The sequence below is a fragment of the Pararge aegeria genome, chromosome 5 (genome assembly GCF_905163445.1).
Source record: "Pararge aegeria chromosome 5, ilParAegt1.1, whole genome shotgun sequence".
Taxonomy (NCBI): Eukaryota; Metazoa; Arthropoda; class Insecta; order Lepidoptera; family Nymphalidae; genus Pararge; species Pararge aegeria.
This window is the reverse complement of record NC_053184.1, coordinates 19,534,310-19,551,073: the sequence shown is the minus strand read 5'-3', so window position 1 is coordinate 19,551,073 and position 16,764 is coordinate 19,534,310. Positions and strand designations below refer to the sequence as shown.

The window sequence follows — 16,764 nt, the reverse complement described above, 5'->3', positions numbered from 1 at the left end:
ACATATTGTTACAAATAACACCTAAATTAAACCTTATTGCTAGGAGAATAATGTTCATAATCGCGCATGGCAACGTAACGTGTAGGTATTAAACGTTTATGTATTTACCACTTACGAAACAACATGTACGGGGACATTGATTTAATATATTACTATCGTAACAAGCTCACTGTACGGGGAAGTAAATGGGGACATACATACTACCTGTACCTACGCTACTATATTATTTATCACTATGTTGGTGTGATTATTGTAATAGGTACAGTATAGTAACATAATAATAAGTTGGTGCTCAGTAAAATGTAGAAAGTTATTAGATCGTATACTTCGTATTCCTTTTTATATAGCAAGGAAAATACCAGTAATTTTGTACATTTCACTTGGCAACGACTTAAAAATGTTGTAGAAAATATTCATTTCTTGCTTTTTAGTTGTACAACAAAGTCGGTTCTTTTTGGTAAAAAATTTTTTTTTACGCTTTTTGGTAGTAAACATTAAAAAAAATACAGCCGAATTGAGAAGCTTTTTTGTAAGTCGGTTAAAAAAGTCTCTTTAGAGCTGGGCCGCGGAAAGAAAGACGAACATGGTGAAACTATATGAGCTCGTTATTGGCTACGGAACCCAAAAAATGAGGCAAACTAAATATAAAATTACATTAGCTAATTTGCGTCGCTTAAAAATCAGAAATGTAACGAATTTTCCTTACAACCAATTAATAACATAAACCCGGATAATGGAATCTGCCATTAGTAATTATTTTAATTTCTCATTTTCCAGACTCCAGTCGTCCTCCGATTTGTAACAGTCACAAATCCTCAAATTGGATTGTCGATTTGGCTCCGCGTCGGGCCTAATGATCCACTAATTGAGGGATCATTGCGCCTCTGATTGCGCAGGCAATTATTGCTACTTCATTTCACATGCACGCCGCATGCTCTAATGGAACGGATGGAGTATGTAATATCATTTTAATTGGACGTCTTTTACAAACAATTGCTTATGTAATTGAGAGGGCCCTTTAGTAGCTGGATGTAAATTATTATTATTATTTTTGTCTAATTTCACGTTAATTTATTTCAATAATTAGAAACTTTTTCATATTTTTAGGAACCAGAGGTAAAATCTTAATAAAAAAAAACAATCATGACTACACACACATATATTTTTTAATAGAAATTAAAGCAAGTCTTCACAGAACTAATAAAACACTGAACAAATTACTTATTTAGCTCTCAAGAATGGTAGAGGCGCGACGTTAGCATACCACTTCGGAATCAACCACATAGCATATGCACGACGTTAGCGTACTATGCGGTCTTCATCACAGTGTAACAGAGGCACGACGTTAGCTTGTACACACAAATAACACACAAGCTCCCCCTCGAAGAAGGCAGCACACGTGTCAGGAGTCCATTCCCCTCGCCATGGCACTATAAATTCTGCCGCAGCCCGGGTCGCCTTTCCACACGAGCCTGCCAGCATTTGCAGCTCGACGCGACCGTGGGGAAGCGCCTTGACCACACGGTATGTCGTATGGTATATGCCCGCGCATGCCAGAGTCGGGCTTGACAGTCGCTTGTGCCTGCTTGGCTCAGCACCTTGAGTCCGTTTACTGAAGTATGCGACTGCTCGCTTATACACCTTTTCATGAACCTGAAGAAAAACTGCACCATAACCAATAAAACTAGCGTCCGTATGGACTTCGATAGGCTAAACAGGATCGTAAATGGCTAAGACGGGCTCGCTTGTAAGTTGCGAGATAATATCTCGCCGTGCTTCTTGTTCACTACCCCATGCAAAAGGAACGCCTTTTTTTGTAAGTCTAGTAATAGGTGCAGTCTTAGTAGCAAATCCAGCTATATATCGACGGAAGTAACTAGCTAACCCTAAAAATTGGCGAACCTGCTTAACGGTCTTTGGGATGGGAGCCTCGACTAAGGCTTGAACCTTCTGTTCGCTCGGCTGCACCTGACCCTGACTGATAGTCCTTCCCAAATATTCTATTTTAGTACACAAAAAAGAGCATTTCTTTAGATTAATAGAAAGACCAGAATCAGTTAGAGTTTGAAGTACCTTGGGAAGAATCAACAGACCCTCATGTATTGTATTGCTCAGTATAAGTACGTCATCGATATACACCAGGACCTCACCGGACTCTAGGTATGGGCGAAGTGTTTTCGACATTATCCGCTGGTAAACAACAGGTGCATTTGCTAAACCGTAAGGCATTTTCAAATATTCATAGTGCCCCTCGGGTGTAACAAATCCTGTGAGTGGTATTGAGTCATTATCCATAGGTATCTGGTGGAATCCTGTGGCCATATCGAGACTGGTGAAGAATTTATGTCTACCTAATCTATCAATATGATCATCGATCAATGGTAAAGGAAAGCGATCCTTGACTGTAATTTCGTTGAGTTTACGATAGTCAACACACATGCGGTCAGACCCATCCTTCTTTTTAACTAATAGGATAGGACTCGCATATTCCGATTCAGAGTCCCGAATAATATTTTTTTCTAGAAGATCTTTAATTATCTCGCGAACTTTTTAAAATTTCTGGATGAGAAAGCCTGTAGGGCCTGTAATTAATCGGCACAGCACTATTTAATTTAATTGACATGCTGCCAGTGTTAACTGTGGATGTTGCCGTCCCAGAGATAAAAAAAGTCCGAATATGTCTTAATTAGGTCTCGCAGCTTGCTAAAGTTTTGATCAGTTAACGACGTCTTAATCGGAATCTGCGTAGTCGGCATAGTACACATAACGTTAAAGGTAAGACGAGCCTTGCTAGTAAGGTATTGCTGTTCACGGGTACGTACATAAGTAACTCCTTCGCGATTTAATACGTCAGTACCGACAATAATAGGGGTATTCATAAGTTCAGGGGATATGGCATGTAGGTCCACCTCTGAAGTAATCTCATTAAACTCTATGGCCAAGGTGACAAAATAAGTTGACTCAATTTGATTACCGCCTATACCTCGTAAAACTCTAAAAGCTGGCCTACGCGCACACTTGAAATGTCTTAGCAACGATGAAGAAATCAAAGGTATAGTTGAACCGCTATCTATAAGAATATCAACCGGAATTCCCTGTATGACTGCTACTACTATATCTTTATTTTTATCATAGCAGTTTTCCTGGCAAAAGTTAATGTTATTTGTGTTACGAGAATCAGATTTAAGTTTTGCAAAACAAGTTTCAATTTTATGCCCTGGCTTTCGGCAAAAAGCGCAAGGTTCGGATTTATTTAAACTCTGAGCAGAATTCTTATTGTTTTCCTCGTTGTTGCTTTTAACAGAGATGGCTTTAGACTTCTTTGAACAACGAGACTGAGTATGACCACGTTGGCCACATGAAAGACATATGCCTTCCTCAAACCTACGTTTTCGAATTTTTGCATCGTAATTAGATTTAGAAAGACGATCATAACTTATGCTATCGCCAGATTTCCTATTGAAAGATGATGTATTAGATTTCACGTAAATAGAGAAGAATTCTACTATCTCATTTGGCATTAACTTTGCATTGGTAGCAGAAGCACGAATTTGCGGATCGGTGATGCCCCGTATGACTATTGCCGAAATTAGCTCGTCACTCAACCCCCTAACTATGCGTAACTTTAATAAGGACCGACGAGAATAGTCTGCATATGTTGGGTATTTATCAGAGTTAGAACTCATGACCTCGTATAAAATATTTGCAATATCCGGTGTCCTAGGACACAACGGTTTAAACTCTTTCTTAAAATTGCTCCAACTACGGTCATTGGTGACCCACTCATTGAGCCAAGTCCTAGCATCCCCTTTAAGACAGTTGCCGATGCGAGAAAGACACTCGTTATCGTTCCAATAGTTTTTACTCTTAGCACGGTCAACTTCCTCGCACCAGATGTCTATATCGTGGATGCTTGGATCGAAATTGGATATGTAATAAGATTGGTTGGATCTCACCGTCGTATTGATTGAACGTATCGCCTCGATGATACGATCGGTTCCGCTGGCATCGCGGTCCGTCATTGCGCTCACAGGACGCCCTGGCGAAGACTGCATAGCAGACTCTCGACCCTCCACCACCGACCTCTGTTGCTCAGCTACAGTCGCGGTCACAGGTCGCAGCCGTGGTGGCGACAGCGCAGGCAAACAGTCAGCGTTCGGTTCATGGAGTCGCGGCGGTGTGGAGCGGCGTTGCCCTTCTAATGCAATTAAAAGATTTTGAAGTTGTTGCATTTGTTCGATTAACTCTTTATTAGGGGAATTATGCCGTTTTGAAGTAAGTCTAGAATTCTACCTTCGACGCCTACGGCCAGAATCATGGTGCGGTACCATGCCCGGAAAGCGAGGCGCGGTATCTAGAGAGACTTCTCCTTTCATGACCTTGATTTGACATTTTCTTTACTGTAGGTAACAGTAAATTACGAAATATAAGCAAGAACTAGGCCCAATACAAATAAACTTTTATGCGGGTAGGTAGGCTATTATAGCAAAATAGCGAGATAGGCCAAAAGTAACGCTAAATTTGAATTCACAAATCTATTTGAAAATCACGCACAATTATATTGAAAACAGCTGTAGGTAGTTAGCAAATAAATAAAAAAAGAAGTACTCACCAGGGTTTCTGCTACGTATACTTTACCATCTAATAACTTAGACAGCACACTACTTACGTAATAAGGGACATTTAAAATTCAATTTTCAAACGCAACGATAAAAAGTTATTTGAATAGTCAAACTGCCGCACGTATTTCAGGAATGCAAAGCAAATTAGGTCACGTGATATTTTCGAATCCCACAACTGATTTTAGGAACCAGAGGTAAAATCTTAATAAAAAAAAACAATCATGACTACACACACATATATTTTTTAATAGAAATTAAAGCAAGTCTTCACAGAACTAATAAAACACTGAACAAATTACTTATTTAGAGAAATTCAATTTATAAATCTAATTTACAACAAAAACATGAGCAGGTTGACTTTCCAAACGGACAGGGGTCCCCCTTAAACTAGTTGACGGTACCCGAAGATTCTCTCGAATGAAGCGCGCACCGCCTTTTATAGTCTCTAACACCACCACTACGCGTTGTCCCCTCCACGATGACGTGTTGTGACGATTTCTCCAACAATATATATTATTTTTCTATGTTTTGTTTAAAACTTCATTACATAATGGTTTAACTAATTACCTCACAATTATGTTAACATATATGTATGTTTACATAATTGTAAGGTAATGGTAACAACTTCGTTGGCCAACTTAAACCTAAAGCTACAGGGGTTCCAAACGCGCCCTGGTCTAAGAAGAGCTAACAACAGACTTAGCCGGGAGATTTTTTTTGTTAATTAGAGCAATTCACACCCAAGATAAAAATATCGTTTAAATAATCCTTAATATTGTTATACGATGTTTCTATAAGCTTACGTTTATATAAACCTTGAACTTGATGAGAGATGTCTCAAATATTTCATTCTGTAATTTGTTACGGAACAATATACAATTTTCCTTTAATGAATTATTAATTTATTTACACAAAACTGGCGGTGGATTCAGATTCGAAAGTCAAAATACATTTTTTTGAAATTGGCAGTACACTTTTGAAACGCCATGTATATCTATTTGTAAAATCTCTGCCACAGGTTTGAAAGGCAGATTATACCTAATGATAAGAAGCCGGCTAAAACTAGAACCGCTAGAAGCATCATCATATCAAGTTAAGTTAAGGCCGTAGTCCCCCACGCTGGCCCAGTGCGGTAGACTTCACACACCCTTGAGTACATTATGGAGAATTCTCAGGGATGCAGTTTTCCTCACGATGTTTTCCTTCACCGTTGAAGCAAGTGATAGTTTAATTGCTTAAAATGTACATAACTTCGTGTATCGTAGTAGTATTTTTACTTATTTAAGAGAGAACAAATAAAGGGATACTTACTAAATTTCAAATGTTTTTTAATACGATGGAAATGTACACATCATAATAACCAAAGAATTGGGTTGATGTACTATATTATTCCCCAGTTTTATGGTCATTAAATTGTGTGCTACCTGCTGTACGTTTTACGAGTCGAAACGTAGACTGGAACGCAAATGTATATTGGTATATTGTTTTCTTTTGTATGCCTTAACGACTCTATTCCGTTTGGATATACGTTTTATTAACGCTTGATATACAATATGTTATAAAGATATACCGCATATAAAATGCATCGTTTGGAGTTATATTGGATAGCATATATAATTCTCTTTTTTTCTATATGTCCATAGTTTACACTCTAACGATTTATACTGACGAAGTTTACATTGGAAGTGGCATTTTTAAATAAGCGATGTCAAATTAACTCGTTATTATTATTACAGAGCACGGTTTAGGGTGTATTCCACCACGGTAAAGTTTTTAACATTATAGTAATTGTTGACCACCTGATGGTAAAAAAATTCCTTTTAAACAGAACAAAATTCGCAGGGCATGCTAGAAACATCTCCTTCAACGAGCCGCCCATTTTCCCTTAACCTGAGGCGTATATGTTAAGCCTCATACGCCAGTTACTACACAGGCACCTACGCGTTTACGGTTTGGTGGAGTGCACTTGCCTTTGAGCACATTATGGAGAATTCTCAGGCATGCAGGTTTCCCCACGATGTTTTCCTTCACCGTTGAAGCAAGTTATATTTTAATTGCTTAAAACGGATGTCCTACCTATTTGGCTATCTCTTTTTTATTGGGCTCTCACCGAGCTATCAACATATCCAAATTCACTGTTTTGCAGTATAAAATAAATAAGCCATTTAATCCCAAGTAATATATTAATCGAATTACAAAAAAACTAAATAAACAAAATAAAGAAAATTTAAATGAATCTCTACACTGTTTGTCATTATACATGTTTGGTTCATATCTAGTCCGAATTTCCGGCTCTCTTGACCTAAAGTTTGAATCATGGAGTAGAGATCGTCATGATTCTCGTCATGGTTTTGTAGTATATTGTTCTAAATTTAATTTTGGCATTCAATGTGTTCTCGAAGAATCTTGGAGATTCCTCAAAACTCGAAACCATTATTATTTTACAATTTCACTAAAAATTAGCTCTGAACGGCAATCTCTCCCGGTGGTAAGTGATGATGCACTCTAAGATGGTAGGGGATCAACCTGTTAGAGGTACGGCAGTTATTTTAACCCTCCTAATCGGTTCTTACGGGGTATCGTTCTGGAAAGCTAAATCGTTTGTTAGCACGTCTTGGTCGATAGGGTGGTAACTAGTCTTGGCCAAAGGCTCTCACCGGAACAAAAGAGTGAAAATTCAGAAGCTACAAATTCCCAAATTAACCTTTTTAGGTATCGAACTCCAGAACGTCTCGTCTATCAGACCGCAGTACCTACTCACCACTGCGCCTATAGGTACCGACAAAGACCTGCCGCTCAGAAATTTAGTGTTCCGGTGCGATGTCCCGTAGAAACCGATTAGGGTTGACTACCATGATCCCTAACAGGTTAGGTAAGGTTCATTAGCATCATCACTTACCACCAGGTGAGATTGCAGTCACGGGCTAACTTGTAGTGGTATTAAAAAGAAAAAAAGGTAGGTCATCGAAATGTGGATTTACATCTGCTTCATTTTATATCCACTAGTGAAATCCTTTGTTATACAAGTGGCAATTCTTAACACAAAGTGTCCCATTGCGCGATCTTTAGTTTCGAGAACTTTCTTGAATTCTGGTGACAATTATTTCTATTCAACAGCAATAGTCCAATTAAATATGGTAATTTCTATTACTTGCAACGGCTCGGACCCACCGGGAATTAATATGCAATGCAGTTTACTGATTTGTACTGAAGGAAGTTTTTATCCGTACTACATATACAACGTGTTACAAAATTACGAAATACTGTTGGGGGTTTGTGATAAGTTGAAGGGTGCATAAGGATATTTCCTAAGGAATCCCTGTAAAAATATTAAGGAGGCATATTTATATTTCCATACAAACTAATTCAAAACATTAAAAGTGTCAACCCTATTGTAGATTAAAGACCGACACGTGCATAATACCTTCGCTACGCAACGCGTTCCTAATAAAGTTACAGGAGTCACTTGATATTTCTTTTGCATGTGATGTTTGAGCTGTATATGATTTTTTTTTAAACTATAGCAATGGTTTACTGATAAACTATGCGCGTTTCGGTTTCACAGATATGTTTCAGAGACAGTAAATAATGTACCTCTAAAGCCTCTGAAGTATTATTTACACTTTCGGTTTTCATTTACACGTTGTATATAGTCAATTTTGTATTTTAATGTAAAAAATCTTTCCGTCACTTCTTTAGTGTAAAATTTATTACGGATTTATAAGAAAATAATAAAAGCACCCTTACATTAAAAAATATATCTTTTTATTTTTTTGGATTATATACATTTTTAAAAACTTCTCAACAATTAAAAAGATCTTATCTAAAGGTTGTTGAAATTATAAGACAAGTAAGAAATAACGGAGTGTACATTGTTATTATACGATTGCCTAACATCTAGGTGTGTATGTATATATTTAACTAAATTGTCGATGTGTTGACGTTTAGCAAATGCAGCCGAAGGGGTAGCACTAAATCAGGTTATGAGAGTCAGCTAAGAGCTCACCAGCGACGCTCCATTTTGGGACCACAATCGCAATTATTATCCTAATTTTCTTTTGTTTTTGTACTAAGAATGTGAATGTGGTTCTCAAATAAACACTTTTTTTTTCATTCTTGAATTTTTCAAGTCCCAAACACGTTGGGACTATATTTCTGACACTAAATAATCCCGAGCACATTGGCTATATAATATAATTTAAAAAAAAAACAACTTGGCGACTGCATTCTTTCTTTAGGCAGCAGTGCCCAGTAGTCATATTTAAAAACGCACTTGTATAATCTCACAAGTCTCTTTTTATCGCAATCTATGTAACAATGCATTTTCGGACGGCCGACTGGCGCAGTGGGCAGCGACCCTGCTTTCTGAGTCCAAGGCCGTGGGTTCGATTCCCACGACTGGAAAATGTTTGTGTGATGAGCATTAAGTGTTTTTCAGTGTCTGGGTGTTTATATGTATTTACTAAGTATTTATGTATATATAATTCATATTCATTCATTCAATTCAACGAATTAGTTTGGCCATCCAGAGGGGAAATGCTGCCAGCATCTTAGGAACTGTGCCTCGCTGCGGTGGTTTCGAGGACGTTTTAGATTTTATTTAGTTTTTAAATAGTTTATTTTAGGTTATAGTTATGTATTAATAAAAATTATAAATAAATTCATAAAAATATTCATCAGTCATCTTAGTACCCATAACACAAGCTACGCTTACTTTGGGGCTAGGTGGCGATGTGTGTATTGTCGTAGTATATATTTTTTTTTTATTTATTTAAAGGGGCAAAAGGGTTTAAATAAATAAACAAAGGGTCGAACGTGATAGTACAACTGAGTATAGCTTTACTAATATTATAAATAGCTTTTGTCCCAGTGCTACTTTATTTTCCGAGAAAAGAAATTCAGGTTGACTATTACCATCGTAACAATACCATTTATTTTTTAATTATATACTAGCTGTTGGCCGCGACTTCGTCTGCGATTGAATTTTGACGTGGCATTCAATTTAGTTGTAGTTCTAAAAAAATTTAAAGCATTTCGTTATCGCTAAGCGGTTTAAATTAGTGATTTGCTGTTGTCCGCGGAGGATTTCTGTCCTCTACCTCCAACCACATTCATCAGATCTACACAAAGTTCGGGCAAAATTAAACACATATTATAACCTCTATAGTACAAAAAAAAATATTTAAATAGGTCATAATTTGTCGGAGTTATGGTGTAAAATCTTCAAACACTTTCATCCCCTCTCCCAAAGGAACTGAGTTTAATGTCGGGATAAAAAGTATGCTATATTACTTCTAACACTTCCAAGAATATGTCTACAAAGTTTCATGAGGATCGGTTAAGTAGTTTTTTCGTGAAAGCGTAACAAACAAACTTACATTGACATTTATAATATTAGTAGGGATAGGGATAGGGATAGGGATTAATAATTGACGGACCAAACTTATGGCCCACCTGAGGTTAAGTGGAAGTCCATCGCCTATAAACAGAGCAACTCTTCGCAAGGCTTTCAAAATTCAAAATTCATTTATTTCAAGTAGGCCCAATATAAGCACTTTTGAAACGTCAAGTCTGTCTGTTTGTATTGGCTCTACCACCGGTTCGGAAGGCCGATTCAATACACAGGTCTTCGAAATTGCCGCTCTATGTCCGTCAACCTGCGGCGTATGTGTTAAGTGCCACCGGCAACCAAGCCCCCTCAGATCGCAACGGCAATGGTGTGAAACAGAAATGCCGCTGCTGCTTAAAGGCAGCAATTGACATGGCGGTACAATTTTTCCGGACGAGTTCTATTTGAAAAAAGCTCTTTGATGACTACAAAGGCTTATGAAGCATCTATGTTGAGAAAGTGTATGTTATCGGTTTGTCCGTCTTAGAATATAACAGAATAGAATACTTTTTATTGCTTTAACTGTGTAAATTTTTTTGGTGTTGCAAGTGGGAATAGTTACAACAGTTTGCCACCTTCTGGCGTGCGATTTTCTTACATATTTAGAGTTTATATTACAAATTACTGTAACACTTAAATTTTTTAACTCTAAACACTAACTGAGAAAAGTCACAAAAATATTCGTTAATATTATAATACGCCTTACTTAGTAACCAAATTCTTATCTTATTTTTAAAAATATTTACGTCTAATTTTTTTACCATAAGTGGTAAATGGTTAAAAATTTTTATACCACAAGGCAGCAACGGGGGCAACGGATAAACAAGGAGCCGAAAGACAAAGGCTACTTTAAATCACGGAAAAAAGTACGCTCGGAAGAAGATACGAGCAAAACGTAGGTAGGTAGATAATATTTTAATTGTCTCTTTATTTTAGTATTTCCCAGCGTCGACTGTCGGAGCTACGTAAATACTAATTAGGAAGTGTAAATGCAATTAGACGGCCGACAATGGAATACGATGAAACCTAGGATCCATTAATTGAATTGCATTCCCCGGGCCGAGGGCCAGGCGCCGAGACACGGTGACATGAAATATTCAAATTCTGTTGTAATGGTGACAATAGCTCGCACACTTGCTGCGAGGCGGGCCTGGAAATGCTCACGGAACGTGTATCGGTTCGGTTCGGTTGTTAGAACTTGACACTGTATCAAAATTTAAAATTAATTTATTTCAAGAATACTCACTCTATATGTACTTTTGATACGTGAATTATGTTTGTTTGCCCACTGTACCACCGGTTCGGAAGTCAGACTCTATTAAAAAGATCCTACAAGAATCTCCGTTAATGTACTCGTAGCATGGCGTCTCCTTCGAAAAGTTCTTGTCTGAGAATAGTAAAGTATAAAAACGCGTCGTGGTTCTTTTGTATCTTTCGTTACATGACCGAGAAGAAAGATATAAAGTAGAGGGAAGGAGCTAGAGAGCAATACGTTACGTGTGACGCGCATTTGGGCGTTTTTTTATACTAGAGGACCCTGCAGACGTTGTACTGCCCGGTAAAGCAGCTCCAGCTATCGGGTCCAATTGTGTTCTGAACTCATTGAAATGTAAACACGTATAGAAGAATTATATTTAGTATATTTCTCACCGTTTAAACATTCCCTAGACTTCCACAAACATTTCATTGAACGAATCGGTCCAGCCTTAGAAAAGTTTTAGTGAGAATAACGAACAGCAATCCATCATATAAATATATATATATAGTTATAGAAACTAGATGGCCCTGATAGTAAGTGCAAAACTATGGGCATGCAAGGAACTCTTGATGTAACGTGCCGCCCTGGGTCCATCAAACTTAGGCCTTGGTGTTAAGCCTTATGTGCCTACAAGTACACCGGTGGCCACGCCTTTCAGAACGGCCGCGGCAGGGTGATTACGTATCACCAGTCACGCTTGCGACAGGCGTAAATCTTGCAATCCCTGCTGTCAAACGTCACTTTTTCATACAATAAATAAACAAAAGTCACCCTTGACAACAGTGATTGCAAGATTGACACCAGTCTCAATTCTGTCGTGAGATACGTAGTCACCCTGCGGGACACAGTAATGCTACTATGTGGCAGAAATAAGGATGGTAGAAGGTACAAGTGTAAGAACTTCTAGAAGGACAAGCTCTGTCACGTAAAGCTCTTACTAAAACGTAAATCGACAGATTTTTGGGTTGTAACTCTAATAGTAAATAAATTCTATTACTTTAATATGTTTTGCCGAACACGATAGCAATTGGTACTTGGACAGAGAGAGTAATGTAATAATTTTAATTTTTCCTGTTCAGTTTATTCAGACGCTATTTCTCGAGAGACGGTAAGGTAATCTACACTCTTATTAATATTGTTTCTGACTTATCATTAAAATTAATTTCTTGATGATATTTCATAAATAAATATAGTTTTTCCCAATTATAGTATCAATACATGAAACATTGGCTAATCTTTATAAAACCAGAAGTAAATAAAAGGCTGATGACGTGCCAGGTGGTAATAGAAAATAATAAGAAATAGTTGACATAACCATGTAATAGCGCAGTATGGATTAAGTAAAAAGGTTTTCGTGTTGTTTGATAAAAATTGTCTTAATGTAAACATTTAGATTAAGTTGTTAAATATTTGTACAATAGATATATACTTGCGAACTCTCCATAAACGCAGTTTCTAAGAGGATGGCTAATGTTATTGGAAAATGTTTGTTTCTATTTAATTTGAACAGTAGGTAAAAAAAAGAATTGACCTAATGATAACAATCAATGAAGTCTTTTCCATCGGGATCTACCAGGAAAGGGTTTTTTTTAAAGCCAAAATGTAATGTGTACTACAACCTGCAGCTGTCAGTAACTATATATATTTTAAAATCCTATTATAACCTTGAAGACCTATTTAGTGTTATCGAATATTATAAAACAAAATTATCATTGTATTATAACATAATAATGTGCACACATAATAAAGAAAACATATAATATAAAATATATTGATCTTGCAGAATGTTTCAAGTTTTTTATTTGTTCTTTAAAATATTTTTTTTATAAATATAACCTAAAATCAACTATTAAATAAAATCTAAAACGTCCTCGAAACCACCGTACCGAAATTCTAACCCTAAGAGAGTTAAATGGGGGATCAAAATTTGTATAAAATCCTTCATTTATCAATTTATTTTACAAGTTACATCCATCATACTTTGATTTTAGATTTTCGATTAAAAATAATTTGTGAAAAACGAATTGTGTTTCACAAATTCAAAAAATTGCAGCTTGTAATAAGATAATTATTATACAAATCACGGCCGCGCGGTGGGCCACCAAGAATGCAGGCAGCGTTTCCTCGTTGAATTGCTAATGCTAAGCTGATTGTTTGTGAAAATAACGAGCCAACCCTCTTTTCACCCCAGGGGTGCAATCAAGCTCTTTCTTGTTACAGTCTTTAGAGATTTTTTCATACTAAAGTCTTACGGACCGCTTCGTTTTCTCTTCAGTGCAATTGTGATAATATGTTTTGCGTTGATACCTCCTTCCCTGTTCTCTGACCGCACCTCACGTCGTAGAAATAAATTCCACCCTCATCATCTAGGATGCCTGGTATTCTTCTACTGTTCGAAATACCGGATGATTTTTACCGCGCACTAGCCAATTATGGAACAATCTCCCATCTGATGTGTTTCTTCAAAAATACAATCTAGGGTTATTCATGGGGCGGATAAACCAATTCCTTAAAAGCCGGCAACGCATCGATGTCTCCTCTGGTGCTACAGATGTTTATGGGCGGCGGTGATCACTTACCATCAGGTAACTCGTTTGCCCGCTGTTAATATAAAAAAAATTGGTTGTCTGTAAAGTCGGCTTACTGACGATAGTTGAACGTGACAACGTCGTAAGAAAATACTGATGGAATGGTTGCATTTTTCAAAAGAAAATTTTAATTTTATTTGTTTGATAGATATTATCGTTGCTACAAACAATTGACACCACATTCACTTTTCACTGCACTTCATCCTTGCCGAAAACATGTAAATGTATTATTGTATAGAAGCTGTCCACGCGGACGCATCGCTCACTCAAGTAGGAGAGAGACAGATGTCGAACGCGGAGGCCGACTGTGCCTCTTTGTCGCTCGTTCCGCGCTCTCGCTTGCACTTCAAGCCTTGAATGGAACGCCTCAGAGCGAGGTAACGCCGCATACGTCATGTTTTTTCGTGCGTGCAGCAGGCTCCATCGAATTATAAGACGTTGTCACGTCAAAAAAAAAAGTGTGCGAATATATATTTTTTTTATACCACTCTTCGACAACGCTTTATTACAAGGATAATTATCTATATATATCTTAATATATATAAATCTCCTGTCACGATGTTTGTCCGCGATGGACCTAAACTACTTAACCGATTTTAAATTAAATTGGCACACCATGAGCAGTCTGGTCCAACTTAAGAGATAGGATAGCTTAGATCTTTAATTATAGTCGCAATTTTATTTTATTGCAAATTATTTGTCTATAATTAATTGACAGTCACATGTTATATATATATACTACTATACTCATTTAAGGCTTAGCGATACTGAATACTTTAAAAACAAAATCAAACGCAGACGAAGTCGCGGGCAACAGCTAGTATACTATAAAACCATGACGAGAATCATGACGATCTCTACTCCATGATTCAAACTTTAGACCAAGAGAGCCGGAAATGTGGACTAGATATGAACCAAACATGTATAATGACAAACAGTGTAGAACACACAGCTCTAACCACTTGACGGATCGGGCTGAAATTTTGCACACAGATATTTATTGCAACGTAGGCATCCGCTAAGAAAGTATTTTAGAAAATTCTAACCCTAAGAGAGTTAAATGGGGGATGAAAATTTTTATAAAATCCTTCATTTATCAATATATTTCACAAGTTACATCCATCATACTTTGATTTTAGATTTTCGATTAAAAATAAAGAAATACGTGTTTCACAAATTCTAAAAATTCCAACTGCAAAAGCATCAAATAGGAGATGAAAATTTATATTAAAGTTTCGGATTTGTTAAGTAATTTACGTTCATATTTTTCTATTAGCTACTAGCTTTTTTTAAACCTTTTTAGTTAAAATTTATCTTATCAAAAATTGAAAATAACGTGAGCGAAGCCACGGGCAAAAGCTAGTTTAAATATAAAGTGAATGCGCGAATGTAATGTTGTTAAATGACGTACGACGACTAAGGCTAAATTGGATTGTAATGTTAGATCCCAAGAAAATTCTAAAAAGACAAGTTTTGCTAGAAAGATGTTAGAATTAATCCTTACTAATATTATAAATGTCAATGTAAGTTTGTTTGTTACGCCTTTATACAATAACTTCTTAACCGATCCTCATGAAAATTTGTACACATATTCTTGGAAGTATTAGAAGTAATATAGGATAGTTTTTATCCCGACATTAAGCTCGGTTCCTTTGGGAGAGGGGATGAGTGTTTGACGATTTTACACCATAACTCCGACAAATTATAACCGATTTAAATAATTATTTTTGTACTATAGAGGTATATGTGTTTAATTTTACCCAAAATGTGGTTGGAGACAGAACACGACAGAACTCCTCAGCGGACAGCAGCAATTTAATGCCACATCAAAAAACAAACGCAGACGAAGTCGCGGGCAACAGCTAGTACCTAAATAATGTCTTTAAAGTTTAATGTACTACTAGCGCCATCTCTTGTATACTAGTATAGTTGTGTACCTACTTTTACACTTTCGTACGTAAATCACTCACAATTATTTATTTATTTATACACTTTATTTGTACACCACAAAAAAAAAAAAACAATGGACACAACAAAAATAAACTTAAAAAGTCGGATACAAAGGGCAAAAATTATATTAGTAATAAGTAAGAAAATAAGTACTGGGCCCATAACCTAATGAAACACGTAGTGGCTTTTGCTTAGACTGACTACTTTTTAATAAGTAGGTAGTTCATATGCGGGTAGGTCGCTAAGAAATTTCAGTTGTGCCACGAAAATCTATTATTGTTTTCCATTTTCCTCCGCGGTGATAAATAATCAGGAACTAAAAAAGTTCCATAAAATGGGGGTTGTGGCGCGGAATTACGCCCCGACGTACAGTATGTTATGCTTAGGGTGGGTTTATAGCTGCGGAGTTTCCCGCTCTGGAAATATGCGACTTACCTTTTGCACCGTGTACAGCGTATAATTATCTCAATGCATATAACAATCTAAATAACGAAGCGGTGATATCCAAGTGGGTGACTGCACCTTCGGGGGGCCGAGTTCGAACTCCTATAATATTTATCAGAACTACACGAAATTGCTGCGAGCCCAATTGATAATACAACTTTTCCATTGTAAAAAAAATACTAAATCGGTTCACATTTGACGGAGTTATGGTGAAAAATCATCTGCCACTTTTATCTTCACAAGGGAACTGTGCTGAATTTCGGGATTTAAAAAAAAACCCTTAATCCCCTCGTAATAAAAACTTTCAGCGGTGATAGCGCATTGGGTAGCAGCTCGAATTCACTGTAGGGAGTTCGAATCCCAGCGCATATCTCTAAGTTTTCTAACTTATGTGCGTTTTAAGTAATTAAAATATCACTGGTTTCAACGGTGAAGGAAAACATCGTAAGGAAACCTGCATGCCTGAGAGTTGTACATAATGTTGGTCTAATGTAAGTTTAATTACTGATCACG

General features: G+C 36.9%; 1 protein-coding gene across 1 annotated transcript; it reads right to left on the bottom strand.

Annotated features, from left to right (window-relative positions):
- Positions 1-2,633: 2,633 nt before the first annotated feature.
- On the bottom strand, positions 2,634-4,232 carry LOC120623992. The gene has a single exon (XM_039890290.1). It carries the CDS (start codon positions 4,230-4,232, stop codon positions 2,634-2,636), a length of 1,599 nt encoding a protein of 532 aa, XP_039746224.1.
- Between the last annotated feature and the right edge of the window lie 12,532 nt (positions 4,233-16,764).

Bases quoted from the DNA above. Each gene is read 5' to 3' on its own strand.
- LOC120623992 (XM_039890290.1), bottom strand. From the start codon at position 4,232: ATGCAACAACTTCAAAATCTTTTAATTGCATTAGAAGGGCAACGCCGC.